General features: G+C 41.6%; 1 protein-coding gene across 3 annotated transcripts in view; it reads left to right on the top strand.

Annotated features, from left to right (window-relative positions):
• The window catches only part of hivep2a (HIVEP zinc finger 2a), a 117,671-nt gene extending 105,966 nt beyond the window's left edge, over positions 1-11,705 (top strand). For all 3 annotated transcript variants that reach the window (XM_005452402.4, XM_005452403.4, XM_003446649.5), the window contains 6 exons: positions 1,172-1,347; positions 2,233-2,334; positions 4,980-5,865; positions 6,112-6,220; positions 7,637-7,744; positions 8,621-11,705. In XM_005452402.4, the coding sequence (XP_005452459.1) occupies positions 1,172-1,347; positions 2,233-2,334; positions 4,980-5,865; positions 6,112-6,220; positions 7,637-7,744; positions 8,621-9,334 (2,095 nt within the window). In that variant the 3' untranslated portion in view covers positions 9,335-11,705. The remainder of the gene's footprint in view (positions 1-1,171; positions 1,348-2,232; positions 2,335-4,979; positions 5,866-6,111; positions 6,221-7,636; positions 7,745-8,620) is intronic.
• The last annotated feature ends 2,144 nt before the right edge of the window (positions 11,706-13,849 follow it).

Below are 13,849 nucleotides of genomic sequence, written 5' to 3' on the forward strand. Positions count from 1 at the left end.
AGCGAATGCGCAGATTGAGGGATTGTGGGAGTGTAGAGGCCAAATCAATGCCTTGAGTCATTCCTGAGCATTTTTTGACGGGTGTGGGTGTATTGTCCTTCTGGTGTCCATCATGTCAACAGTGGTTATTGGTGGCATGCAGTGGTTGGGTAATGAATGGGACTAACCTCAGCTTTGAGGCAAGCAATTGGAAATGACTGCAAATGGAAATTAACAATTCTGCTGAGTGACATATGACAAGGTGTAAAATATAGCACTATATGAACCATCCCAGCAGGGGTGAGTGGGATTTAAACATGAATCAATCCATTATTGCTCATTGAAGATTTAGGGAAACTAGCATGCAAGAATTCATCAGAGACTGCCCTGATCGAAATTTTTACAATCCAATAACGAAATAAAAACAAGAACAATAAAATGTTTTCGTCTCCTCCCGCCTGTAACTTTGTTACCTTAGCTCCTTCACACATAGCATCAGTATTGTCTCAGATAATAAACTGTTTCTTTATCAAATACGTCAAAGCTAACCAGCTAAACTGTGGAGGGGGGGGTTTCGGTTAACATTTAGTTGTTCACATGCTGCATGTTGCACCCAGACTGATGTCTCTGACACCCTCTGAGCCCTACGATGCATCTGAGCAGAGGAAACCTCATTTCAGTCTTATTTAACCAGAACCTCTGTGTCAGCAAGCATCTGTGTCTCTGACTTTGACCTCTGACCTCTTTGTGGTGAAGGATAAAGATTTTCAATAACAATAAATAGAGTGTCCAATGAAGATTGGAATACACGTTTCATATATTTTTCAATATAAAACAGGATCGGTGTCTTTCTCTGTGTGTGTGTTAGCATTGTGCTGTATGTGTGTATCCGTTTACTACTTCGCCAGCCTTTAATTGTCCCCTTGGGAAAAATAAATTGTGATGAAGTGAATTGAATCACAGCCAACCGTAGAGGGCTGTCTGGCAGTTATACTGTAGCAGTACATTATTTATCTTTATACTGTATACATAAGCATAAATAACAACTGTGGCAGGACAAAATTATGATATTACAAGCGAAACTCACTTTCATGGCTTCATTGTTAACAATTGTTTCTGCTATTGTGTTAACAAAGTGCCTGTTTTGCAAAAATGTAAAAAACCTCATCGCTGCACTGTTTCTTTCCTCCAGCTATAAATCCAATGAGGACTACGTCTACGTCCGCGGTCGCGGGCGAGGGAAATACATCTGCGAAGAGTGTGGCATCCGCTGCAAGAAGCCCAGCATGCTGAAGAAACACATCCGAACGCACACCGACATCCGACCCTATGTCTGCAAGTTCTGCAACTTTGCATTCAAGACGAAAGGTAGGGCTTCTTTTATAATGTGTGTTTTGCAGCATGCTATGAGCAAGCCTGGCTACAGTCACTGTGCAACTGCAACCCTCCTTGCAACCCGCCTCCGCCCTAGGTGCTTTTTGTTGTCACTGATGTCTGCTCTGATCCGTGCTCGGGTTTTGCTTCTTTTGCATTTATACTGGTGAATATAAGTTAGAGGAGAGGAAATGAATCTTTTTTTGACTACAGCATTACTGACTGAACTCTGTTTATCTCTGTATGCAAGTAATGCAGTGACTTATTAAGGCCGGGGTTTGATTTATTTTATAACTGCAGTAACCACTGGATATTGTAGATCTCCATAAATATCTTCTAAACTTTCTCCTTGACCATCACAGTAAACCTTGTAAACATTTTTCCAGGTGTTAGCAGCTTTTTACGGCAGACTTTTAGTAGGAAAACTCTTAAGGCGCAGCACTAAGTGGTTAAATGAATGAATAAAACATGCAGAAAGGCTGTTTTTCTGTAGCTGTGGTCAGCAGGAACCTCCATCATATCAGAGGTTAAAGATGCTGACTACCCGATATGTGATCTTTAATAAAAAGCCATTATCCACGGGATAGAGTTTCAAATTCACATGTAAAGCATGTGTATCTCTGGATTCTATACATTCTGCCAACTGAAGCAGAGTCCAGACAGGTTGAGTAATTTTGTTATTAAATTAAATTTGTTATAAATTATATATTATTTGTAAATTGCAATCTTGCGGTCTTACTCTTTCATCCGCTTCTATTTCCATTTCACCTCTTTCTTTTACAGTCTTGTGTTGATGCAGCCCAACAAACTGTGGTTTCCAGTAAGACTAGTCGAAGGGTCATTAAATGGTGTTTGTGCTTGTGTGTGCGCATTTTGCAGGAAACCTGACGAAGCACATGAAGTCTAAGGCTCATATGAAAAAGTGTCTGGAGTTGGGAGTCTCCATGTCTTCTGTTGAGGACACTGAGGCAGACGAAGGAGGTAGGAGACAAACACACTCATGCATTTACACACACACACACACAGACACACACACACTTCTTGAGCTGGACTACATCCTGCTGTCTTATTGAGTGCAGCCTGCAGAGCTCTTGGCTCGGTGTAGCTGTACAGAGACAATTAGTGTAATGGAAAGCAGAGCTTATCCTGACAGCCAGCATCCATGTCAAACAACCACACCTGACACACAAGCTGACTAAAAAAAAATATTTAAAAAACACCTCTTATGGCCTTAAAATACTCCAGGAACAATTTAAAGCTACAGCTTAGAAAAAGAAACAAATATTAGCCGGTCAACCTCAGTGACGAGGTTCATGAGGATACGCAAAGGAATACGCCGTGCTATTAATCTGCTGATGTGGAAATAATCTGAAAATTATTACTGGCGAACCTGTTGTAGGCTGATATTGACGAATGAATATGATTTTCCATGAAATATTCACCAATAATAAATCCTCATCAGCTGTTTCTCGGGGCTGTGGTCTCGATTTCCCGTTAATCTCCTGATGACTTGATAATGAAGCTGGAAATTAGTGGGATTATTTTTATAATCTATGGAGTTTTCACCATTCGTTCTTTAAACATCTGGAGGGACGGCATCTTGGTATCTAGTTTGCTCTTGTAAAGAATGGATCCACTGATTCTCTATACCTCTCTATTGCCGTTAACTAATTATTTAAGCAACCAAATAAACAACATATAAAAAATAAAGTATAAAGCATTTATTGTCATACCTGACTGACATACCTCCACGTTGGCTCACGTTGGAAGAATAACAGCATTTTTCTTTCAATGTGAATTTTTAATTATCTGGACAAAATGTGGGTAAATATTTGAATTGACCATCAGTAAATGAATTTTTGTACTACCTGGTTAAAAACTTGGAGTTTCAAATGTAATTACTTAACCTCCTAAAGTGTCCTAAATGTGCCACACAAATGGGTCCAATCTTAATTTTAAGATGATTGTGTCCAAGTATCACAGTTGGAATTTCGGTCAAAATCCATAACGACCAAATAAAATACATCATCGGATAATTCGGTATCTAACAATTTTGTCGCCACATAATTACTTACGAATTCAGGATAAACACTTGATTGCCTGAGTCTCACAAATGGAGATGTTAGTTAGAATTTGATCTAGATTTTTTAATCTACTCAAGCATTTATCTCTTCTGCTGTGAATGGGCTACCCCGCTGTGTTTTTCCTGCTAGCCAGCTAACATTTGCCTGTACTGAAGTCGGCTTTGAACAAACGTTTTACTCTTGTGCTCAGCGTGAGCATCTCTCAACCAATCACTTAAGATTTCTGTGAAAAAATGTGTTACGAATAAAAAGTGTAGATTGTCTTTGCATAATTTTTGTAAAAGCGAATGAACTGAGCCATTACCATCATATTTTACCAGAATGGGACTGGTAGCTGGTGGTAATGCCCCACCATGTAGACCACCAAATTAAATGTAACTATGTTTTGGCGTGCCATTTAATTGGGATATGATCCCACATATACACAGGGGTTTTTTGGGGAAAGGGAGGGCTACAGAAATCCAGTGAGTGAGTCACTGAGACATAAACACTGGTGGTTTGTGAGAAACTGTTGTATATAAGACTAACTGGAAAAGTAGTCCAATGTTAGTGCAACTGATTTCCGTTGAAATAGTTGCCTAAATACGATTTATTAACTACTTCTTCTTCTCTGTGCTGCATATGGGGGAAAAATACAATGCTGATGGAATTTCTTTTTTTTTTGTTTGTTTTTTAAATAAATTTTATATTTTTCGATCTCTCTGTGGACAGATAAGAAGCTCTGAACAACAAAAACGTGCCTCTGTTTCAACTTAGACTCTTTTGAAAGTCACAAAAAGCAAACAAACTTTCTAATTCCCAGAATTAACGTTTTTCAGCCAATCGTCTGGCTGCATATTAAAGCGTTGGTTACCTGCCAGCCGTAACTTTGCTGCTACTATACAATAAGACCCTGCCAACATTTGGCTGCAGTCCATCCTGTGGGAAAAACCAAAGTGTTGAGGGTTTAAATAACTTTCTTTTTATTGTGTTTTATTGTTTTGAGCTGGTGGGAATGAGGTTTCATTGGTGTTTTGTTTTACACCTAAACTCTTTCACCTATTAATACAAACCATTTCTCTCCCCCCACTCTTCTGTTCTTCATTGTCCTTTTCGTCTCCTTCTACCTTCTTGTTTTCCCCTCCTGTTCCTTTTACTTTATCCTTTCTTTGTCTTCTTCCTGTTTCTCTCCTTCCTTCTTTCTACTCCTTCTGCTTTCTTTTCTCCTTCCTCTTCCTCCTCTGTATTTTTCTTCCCACTGTTTTTGTTTCTGCCTTTTCTCCTTCATCTCCTTTATACATTAATGTTGCTGTTTCTCGTCCATTTTCCCCTTTTTTCTTCCTCTTCCTGTCCTTTCGTCCTTATCCCTGTGTCCGTATTCTGTCTCTTTTCTTTCCTTCCATTCTTCTTCTTCTTGCCTTACTACTTCACTTTCAATCCTTTTTCCTTATCTCTTTTTCATTCCTGTTTTTCACTCTTCATCTCCTGCTTTAATATTTTTCACATCTTCTTCCACTTCCTCTTTTTCCTTTTCTCTCTTGCTGCTTTCTCCTCTTCTTCAAGATGTCGGAGATGAAGGCCAGAGGTCTTCAGAGAAGAATTCCAGAGGTGAGATGGCAGAGCACCAGTTTTCAGATGCTGATGACTCAGAGGGTGGTGAAGAAGATGGTGATGAGGTGGATGATGAAGACGACGACGAAGAAGACTATGATGGTGACTCCACCCCAAAGACTCGCTCGCGCTCCACCAGCCCGCAGCCTTATGGCCTGCCCTCCCTTTCTGTCACAGCTGTGGCCGCCTCCCAACCTGTTCCTCACTTCTCTTACCATTCAGCGTCCGACCTCCTGGGAAACACGAGCAGGCCGCCTCTGTTTGGCTATTTCACCACCGTGCCGAGTATCCAGATCACACCGCAGGCTCCGCCTACCGACCTGGCTGGGCGGGAGTACAGTCAGTCAGAGTACCAGAGAGGCCAGCAGCGGCCGCAGGGTAGCAGGTTGCTGGTTCCACCCTCCTCCTCCTCCTCCATGGATGAAGACCTTCCTGTCCCCTCCCCCGATCTCTCCTCCCCCTCATCACGGCTTTCCTCACCCGGTTTGGACAACTCTGGCTGCCCATCCCCCATTTCCCCATCCTCCTCACCCTCAGCCCGCCGTTACCTCTCCCCACGTCGTGACCTCTCACCCCGCGCAGGACACCTGTCACCCCGGCGGGACATTTCTCCTCTTCGTCACATCTCCCCTAAGAGAGACCTGGGAGCAGCAGGGGGATACAGACGAGACCTTTCCCCAAGAAGGGGACACCTGTCACTGCTTTCTCCCTTGTCTCGGCCCACGTCTCCATCGGGAAGGGATTACAAGCGAGACCTTTCACCACGAGGCCGCCACAGGGGGATGATCCGGCCTGTGTCTCCTCGCAGAGGACTTCACCAACACCTCCACCACCAAAGGTAAGCTCAAATTTTGAATGATGTCAGCCACTTTGTTACTTAATGGTTAATAGTTTTAGCAAGTTATAGGTCCGAAGAAGAACCTTTTCCATTTAATCCAGTACCCCTAACTGATTCACTTAAATAGCTTAACAGAAAACCTCAGTTCAACTTAAAACTACTCAGTATCATTAACAAATAAACAGATGCACATTTTACACTTGATTAAGGTATAATGTGATATTTGTCCGTATTTGTGACCACCAGCCAGCAGAGCGGGGCGCGGGGCCTGAGGCCGAGTCATCAGACTGGTGCGTTGGGTCAGGGAGAGTTCAGCGCTCTGGGACGTCACACAGCCAGCACAGAAATGGAGACGGTAAGATTTTGTTCACGATTATGCTTCAATGTTTAAATATTTTAGTTTCACACTGACGCTGATTGGTGCATGGGACAGACAATGGTTTAACTTATCAGACATGAGTGATGGAGCTAAAGAATAACATGGACACATGAGGGAAATTGGCCAGGAAAGGGACATAAGCAGTCTGATAGTTAGACTGTGAGCTTGAACCTAATGCATATTTTGGAAACGGGATTAAGAATTATATCAGATGAATTCATGAACGAGCATCTCTAGCACGTATTTTGAAATTCTGGATCCTTTATTTAACTTATTTATATTACAACAAACGAAATCCAAATCCACCTCCTTTTCCTCTCAGTCGTCATTTATGCCTGCAACAAGAACAGTAGTACTCTACTATTCTTGTTGCTGCTCATGTCAGAAGATATCTTCTCTCTCTTTTTAACAATAAATGTTCATACCTAGAAGGTGAGCTTGTTTCACAGGTTCTTAGGCTCAGATTTCTCTGTAAGTTTGCTTATGAAAAGTATCATTTTTATTAGTCTGAGAGGAAGATTTTGATCAATTTTGTTCACAGAAATGGACTTCTCCTCACTTTCAGTAAATACATGCTTGTGGTTTTGTTAAAAACATTTGCATCTCTAAAGTCTACCGTTGAGGTAGAGCATTTGAGTATGCGGACTGTGATTTTGATGTGAAAAACCCGAAGCACAACTTAGGAATATAGAAGAAAAGGACAGAAAGAGGGAGCCAAGAAAGAGAGAACCTGACAGAGACGAAGCCGTCTGGCAGACAGAAGAAACATTCAGAGAGGATGAGGGAATAAAGAGCGAGTCAGATAGACTGAGAGGGTTGGAGAGACGGATGATTGAAGATAGGGCTGCTGGGTTTTGGTGGTAATGGGATCTTGGCTGGCTGGTGTGGTTAATAGCGCGGCTGTTTTTCTTCTTAAGAGCCCTACTTCAAACTCCAGCTCCTGCTGCTGGTCCCACTTAAACAAAGCATGAAGCAGAGAGCGACTCTGCTTGGATAACTGACTGCTCTTCAAATAACTGATTAATGCTTTAATAACCATTTTTCATACACAAGAAATCTGAGCGAGCCTTCATTCTTTAGATTTCTTTGTTCTCGTACCAACACCTGTTGTCCAGCACCATCGCGCATTTCATCAGGGTTCATTCGTTTATTTTGTTACATAAGATTTGGATTTCCATTGAAAAACCTCCCGTGTGTGTTTATTGTAAGAAGAATTGTCCAATAATCATGTGTATTTATGTTGAGGGCATGTGCTGCCTGTCAAAATGTAAATGCTGGTGTTCATTTGAGCAGTCTGACTCTCTCTGGGAGAAGAAATTTTCAAGTAAACTCAGCAGTTTGTGATTATATCCAGCAGCATGTCTTCATCTTCATCTTCTCTTTGGCTTCCAGGAACATCCGGGTTCACCGTCATCAGGGGATCAGGGTAGCCGTGGTAACCAGTCTAGCCCACCCCACCAAGTCCTCTACAGTCACCTTCCCCTACATTCTCAACTACAGGTATTTTTTCTATTTTTTTTTTTTTTTATGATACAGATTTTGATTGTTTTACAAAAACTGTATGTAAAAGATGGACCGTCCTGTTTTAAAGCCTCAGCTTGAGCCCTCAGCAATTTTTGTTTTTCCAAAGCCAGCTGTCACGAGCAAGAGGTGGAAAGCAAAGTAGCCCCACATTAATCATACCATGCTTTATTGTTCATTTGATCGCTTACAAAATGAACATCATGTTCTATTAAAGACATGAAACTACCTACTGAGGCTATAAACTCACCAGGAAAGTATTTCCTGTGGTGAGAAATAAGGTAATTTTTTCTTGTTTTGCAACCAGAAAAATCGCCCCCTGCTGGAGATTTGAAAGAATGAAAGTTTAAGGCATAGATATTTTCATGTTTTGCATGTCCTTAGTTAAGTAATATTTCATTTATTACTTGACTTAATCTGAGAAAAAAGGATATGTTGTAAAAGTACAATTTAGTACTCTATTGTTAAATTATTATTCCCATAATTATAAAACCATCTTATACAAAACGTTTGTATGTAATAATGCTACTTCTGCTAATTAAGTAGATGAAATTTCCCCTTGTGGGACTAATAAAGGTATCTTATCTTATCTTATCTTTTGTTTTGAGATAAATAAAGGTTAAAGAAGAAGACAACAATCGATCTAAGAAAACAGATTTTTGTCATTTACAAACAACTTTTCTTCTTCTTTTAAAGATTTTTTTTCCCCAAAACTGTAAAAGAGCATAAATGTTACTCACTTTAGAGTAAACAAGGACTGTTTTCAGTGGCATAAATGCTCCAGTGGAGTATTTAGTTCAGTATAAATGGGATCAGACATTTAACACGTGACTGAATTAAACGTTTCTCTTTCAGGTGCGCTCGCCTTACCCAATGATCCCCATCGGTGGAATCCAGATTGTACACTCTGTTCCTGCGTCCGTTAACACCCCTCTGGCCCAGCAGGGGGCTTTGCAAGCTGCTCGGATGTCACTGCAGAAGAGCATATCGGAGGACTCCATCACCAGCGAGGCACATTTCACCTCCTTTTCAGAGAGGGGCGGGCACGGAGCAGTAGTGGGAGAAACAGTGAGGGATTCAGCATCACCTCTCCGCTCCTCACAGGAGAAGGAAGGAGGAGGAGGCGTGAGGCAGGAGCAGGAGCAGGAAGAGAGAATCCAGACGTGCACCAAGGCCATCGCCTCCCTCTGCATTGACTCCAAGGAGTTTGCTGAGAGAGGAGGAGGTGGAGGCAGAGTGGATGACGGGAAAGACGGAAGCAGAGCGCCTTCCTCCTCTTCCTCTCCATCAGCTTTGTCCCCAGACTCCCATCAACACCATTCGCCATCTCCCCACCCATCACCATCTCCTCCTCAAGGTCCTGGTATTCAGCACTTTAGCAGCCTGGAACTCAGGCCTCCCCACTCATCAGTCCCAGCCTCTCCTCACTCGCCCTCTTCCTCCTCCTCATCCCCTTACCCTCCGAGCCCCGGATCTGACAGCCTGCAGCCTCCAATGGCATCCAAACCTCTCAAGATGGAGAGAGACAGAGAGGCAGAAAGCACAAAGAGAAGCAAAGACGTGTCGTAGTGCTGCAGAGGAGGACCAAGGGGAGGAGGGGAAACGATGGATGTCTCCTTTTTTTGTTTGTTTGTTTTCGGATAATAGGAAGGGATGAAGTGCAACAGGAGAGAGAAAAACTGACTTTTGCACACTTTACACACAATTTCTTCTCACATTTTCTCTCTCTTACACACATAAAAACATAAAGACTCAAACGGACCTCTTGATGTTCGTGTACAGCATGCCTGTTTTAAACGGGGCCTGCTCTCAGAGACTTTCTTATTTAAAGACTTTAAAGAGCATACACATGTACGGTAACTCCCACCAACGTGAGCCCGACCAAAATCTGCTAAAAACAAAACAAAGGACTCTAGTTAAACGGTACGACGAAGAAAAACAAAAAACCATCGGACAGCTACGTGTGTGCCTTTTCTTTAATCTCTCTCTCTCTCTCTCTTTTTTTTTTGCTTATGTTCTTATAAGCAAACAAAGCAGGAAAGTAAATGTAAATAAAGTACAATACTATCACGTATCAGCTTTGTAATAAATGCAACCCCCTCCCTCCTCCTCATCCTCCTCCCCCTTTCATCCCTGTTTTTTCTTCCTCTCTCTCTCTCTTTTTTTTGGACACCTTAAACTTAAAAGTCTCGACAAGCGATGTGAAGTTATGGATATGATTATTACGTACGGTTGCACTAAAACATATTTTTATATGAGTGAAATTTAAAAAATGGCTTTTTTGTGTACAGCAGCAATCCTATAATACTATTTATTATTATTGTTACCATGTTTCATAAATTGTACATTTTTTCTTAAATGTCGTGGATGCCTTTTTCTATGTAAAGCATGGGTTTTTTGCTATCGCTTACATTAGGGCGAGGATATGCACACTGTAATATGGCTTTTTATGTTAGAGCTATTTATATACGTCTAAGTGAGCCCCCTCTACTTGGAGGTATATACACATAGAAGATTTACCAGAATATTTACCCAGCATATTAATACATACAGTATATAGAATCTATCAACCTGTCTGTCTATCTATCTATCTATCATCTATCTATCTATCTATCTATCTGCACTTAACATGTAGAATGACATTCACATTAAGGTTATGGTAGTTTGCTTGTACATTTTCTCTGCTGCTCTTTGCCTGCCCCCTGCTTGTGATTTTTCCTCTTTTTTATCTTAACTTTTGTGGTATTATGTCTTGTTTTTCTTTTGATTTTTAGAAGGCACAGATTTGCGCACAGCATTAAGTGAATGCCTTCTTGCACCTTGGCTTTTTTTTCTTCTTTTTTTGTGCTTAAATGTTGGTTTTAACTCTGCCCCGCCTCTCTCCATACACCCCCGCACTCCTCCCGCCCAACCGATGCATCCATCTGCAACCAAGATTAACATCAGGCAGAGGCAAAGGTAGCTCCACATTCTTGAATGAATGCCAGATATGTAAACGGGAAAAACATTCCAGTCCATGTAAATACCCAGTCATCTCCCCCTAAACTCACACATACACACATTTTTTTGTTATTGATGCACATTTTTGGGGCAATGGCAATCAACCCACTGAAACTCTTACTGAATGGATTTATTTCAAGGGGGACACACATGCAAACACATGCATCAAACTTTCTGACAAATGCACCTTATATTTCTCCTGTGGACGTCCCGGTATTCATCGGTTTTTCTTTCCTTTTCTTTTGCAGCGAACTTTGAACGAAGTGTTTAGGGGGAGAACTGCTCTGTGCTCTTCACCCTAAACTGTCGGAGAATATTAAGAATACATACAACAGTCGTGATTTTAAGGCTTTCTGCACTGCTTTTTTGGCCCGCCTGTGGTCCCTCCTCATCTCCTGAATATCCATTTTGTAGCTAAGCAATATTTAGCCAAAACTCTGCTCACCAGCAGGGATTGTATTTGTTGCAAGGCAACAACAGCATACTTAAAAATCCTAAAATCAGGAGAAGAAGGGAGCGGTTGAGACAACAACTCTTTACTCTTGTTGACAGTTTCGGGCCGAGTCGGGCAGGCTGCAATGTGAGTGTGTATCTCTGTATTCTGTACCAGTGTGTATTCGACCAGTATATCCTCTTCTTACGACGTTTTTTCTATTTCGATCCTCCCTCTGTTATGTACACTTATCCTGATGACAATGATGTCTTTAAAAACTCTTTCTCTCTTTCGAAGATATCAAAGCACAAGTCATTGTATAGAAATGACAACAATACATAAAAAGGACAAAAAAAAAGAGGTAAACATGCATATAAAAGGGTAACTTTTGTGATGGTGTTCTGTGGAATTAATACAAATATCATGTATGACCCCAGTTGCAACAAGGAATCGCAGTAGAAGTGGAAGAAATGGATTGTTGTTTTCAAATAAATATGAATAGTATAATTTTTTTGTGTGCGTTCAGTTTGTCTTTAACAAAAAATTTTAATAAAATATTTATAAATGTGTCTACTTTGCGAAGTGTTGCTTATAGAAAAATATAGAAGGTAATTATTGCTGGACTTATAGCTTCCCTCTTAGCATCTTTTGCCTCTCTTGCCTCTTTTTTTTCACTTGCTCGTTTGGGACCCACTTGCCTTTCCATATGCACACATAGAAAACCCAAGGGCAGGCAGAGGAGCAGCTAAAACTCCAAAGAAAGCAGACATCAGATATGCACACAAGCTAATGAGAGTGGGTTGTAAAGCTGCTTGCAGGGGTTGCAGCATCCCTGTAAAGCAGTGTATTGGAGAGCTGCAAATAGGATGTATAAAAAACAACAGCTGAACCATCATCCTATACCACCAGGTAATAAGATCACTTCTGACAACAGCGAGCAATGGGCTGCTATAGTTTACAACATGTTGTCTTAAAACTGTCATTTCAAGAGGTAGAGCAGGTCACCCACTAATCGGAAGGGTGGTGGTTGGATCCTTGACCCCAAGTTGCTGTCTGATAAGGACTGTAAATGTTCAGTAGAAAGCACTTACATAGGGGGGAAAAAGGTAGTGGTTGAGTAGAAAAGCTTCTAGGCATGCTGTACAAAAGGTCAGTGCACACAGTTAAAAAACAACTAGTACAATCAGCAATCAACCCTCGGGAAGTCCGTGAGAATCCTCCAGTGTTTCTTCAAGATCAATATCCCAGTAACAGCTGTCAGTACATGCAAATGTACACATAAAATAAATCAGCTGTTCATAGTTCCTTTTCTAAATTGCTAACAAATGTATTATAAAAGAACGGTGTAACTTAAGGTTTTAATTAAGAGGTCATCTGTACGCCATTGTTTTTAAAGATGACAGTTTATAAGAGGGCCAGTTTTTCCCTCGGTTTCCCTCCAAACTGTCAGGGTTATATATACGGGAGAATCCAGCCTCTTGACTAGATTTTCCTGCAAGAGTGTAAATGCCCTCCAGCACCATGAGCTGCCTGCTTGCTGCTTTGTGTGCTAGGTAGATTGACGAGAGCAGTAGTTGAATTTAGGCCCAGAGTGTTGTCGTTTGGTGTAACAGTGAATACCTGCACATGTGAAAAATGACCTTCTGGCAGGCATGTGTCATCGTGCTTTTAACCTACATCATAATAACATCACATAATCTGTTTTCAACCATTTAAGAGATTGTTGACTTTGTATTTGAGCTAGTTTTGGTTTATGATTGTATTAGGATTCCTTATCATTTAGTTGTTGACATATTTATGTCTTTGGTGAAGTATTTTGAAACACAAATATGGACATCTGTCACTTATTTAAGAAGCTCACCAAGCTGCCATGTGGAAAAATCATCATGTTCTTTTCAGGCAGCCAGCAGGGGGCGCCATATTGTTTGAGAAAACCACTTACCCACAACTGCTGAGACCCATATGTAATTCCCAACAGTGGTGCTTCTGTCTTGGCTCTGTGCTCTCTCAAACACAGTTGGCAGTGTTGGCAGGTGGGAAGCCTGTGAGGGATCATGTCCTTGTCGCTGCCCTGGTGATTCCTAATGGCTGACAGCAGAGCACGAAGGGTGGATGTGTGGGAAAGGCATGAACATGCTGACAATCCCCTCAGCGGCAGGTGGGGAGAAGCAGCTTGTAAATCCACATGTGTCAGAGCCTCCCCACATCAATGCCGACTGGGAGTCAGCTGTCAGTCGCATTAACTCCTCCCTGCCATTTTCCATCCATCTACCACATGCCTGCTGACTTTCTTTCCCATCCAGTTTCCCACTTTCCTTCCCTGCAGTGATGTCTGGATTTACCAAACCTGCTTCCCATTCTCTCAGTATCCCTCAATATATGTACCAGGCCTTTTTTTCTCCCCGTTCATTCAACAAATGTGGTTCATCATTCATGTTTAGAATATTCTTGCTATCCTGTAACCTCTACTTAAGCCTTCATCATCACTTATATGTTGGAGTTCTAACTGTATGGTCCTCTTTCCTGTTGCCTCATGGTGAGCAGTGACGATCATCCTCACAGTGTTTTCTTTTGTCTTGTTTCCCTCTCTTCACGCCCAACCACTCGCAGCAGATGGCCGGCCCTCCCTGAGCCTGGTTCGGCTGGATGTT

The sequence above is a fragment of the Oreochromis niloticus genome, linkage group LG15 (assembly GCF_001858045.2).
Source record: "Oreochromis niloticus isolate F11D_XX linkage group LG15, O_niloticus_UMD_NMBU, whole genome shotgun sequence".
NCBI lineage: Eukaryota > Metazoa > Chordata > Actinopteri > Cichliformes > Cichlidae > Oreochromis > Oreochromis niloticus.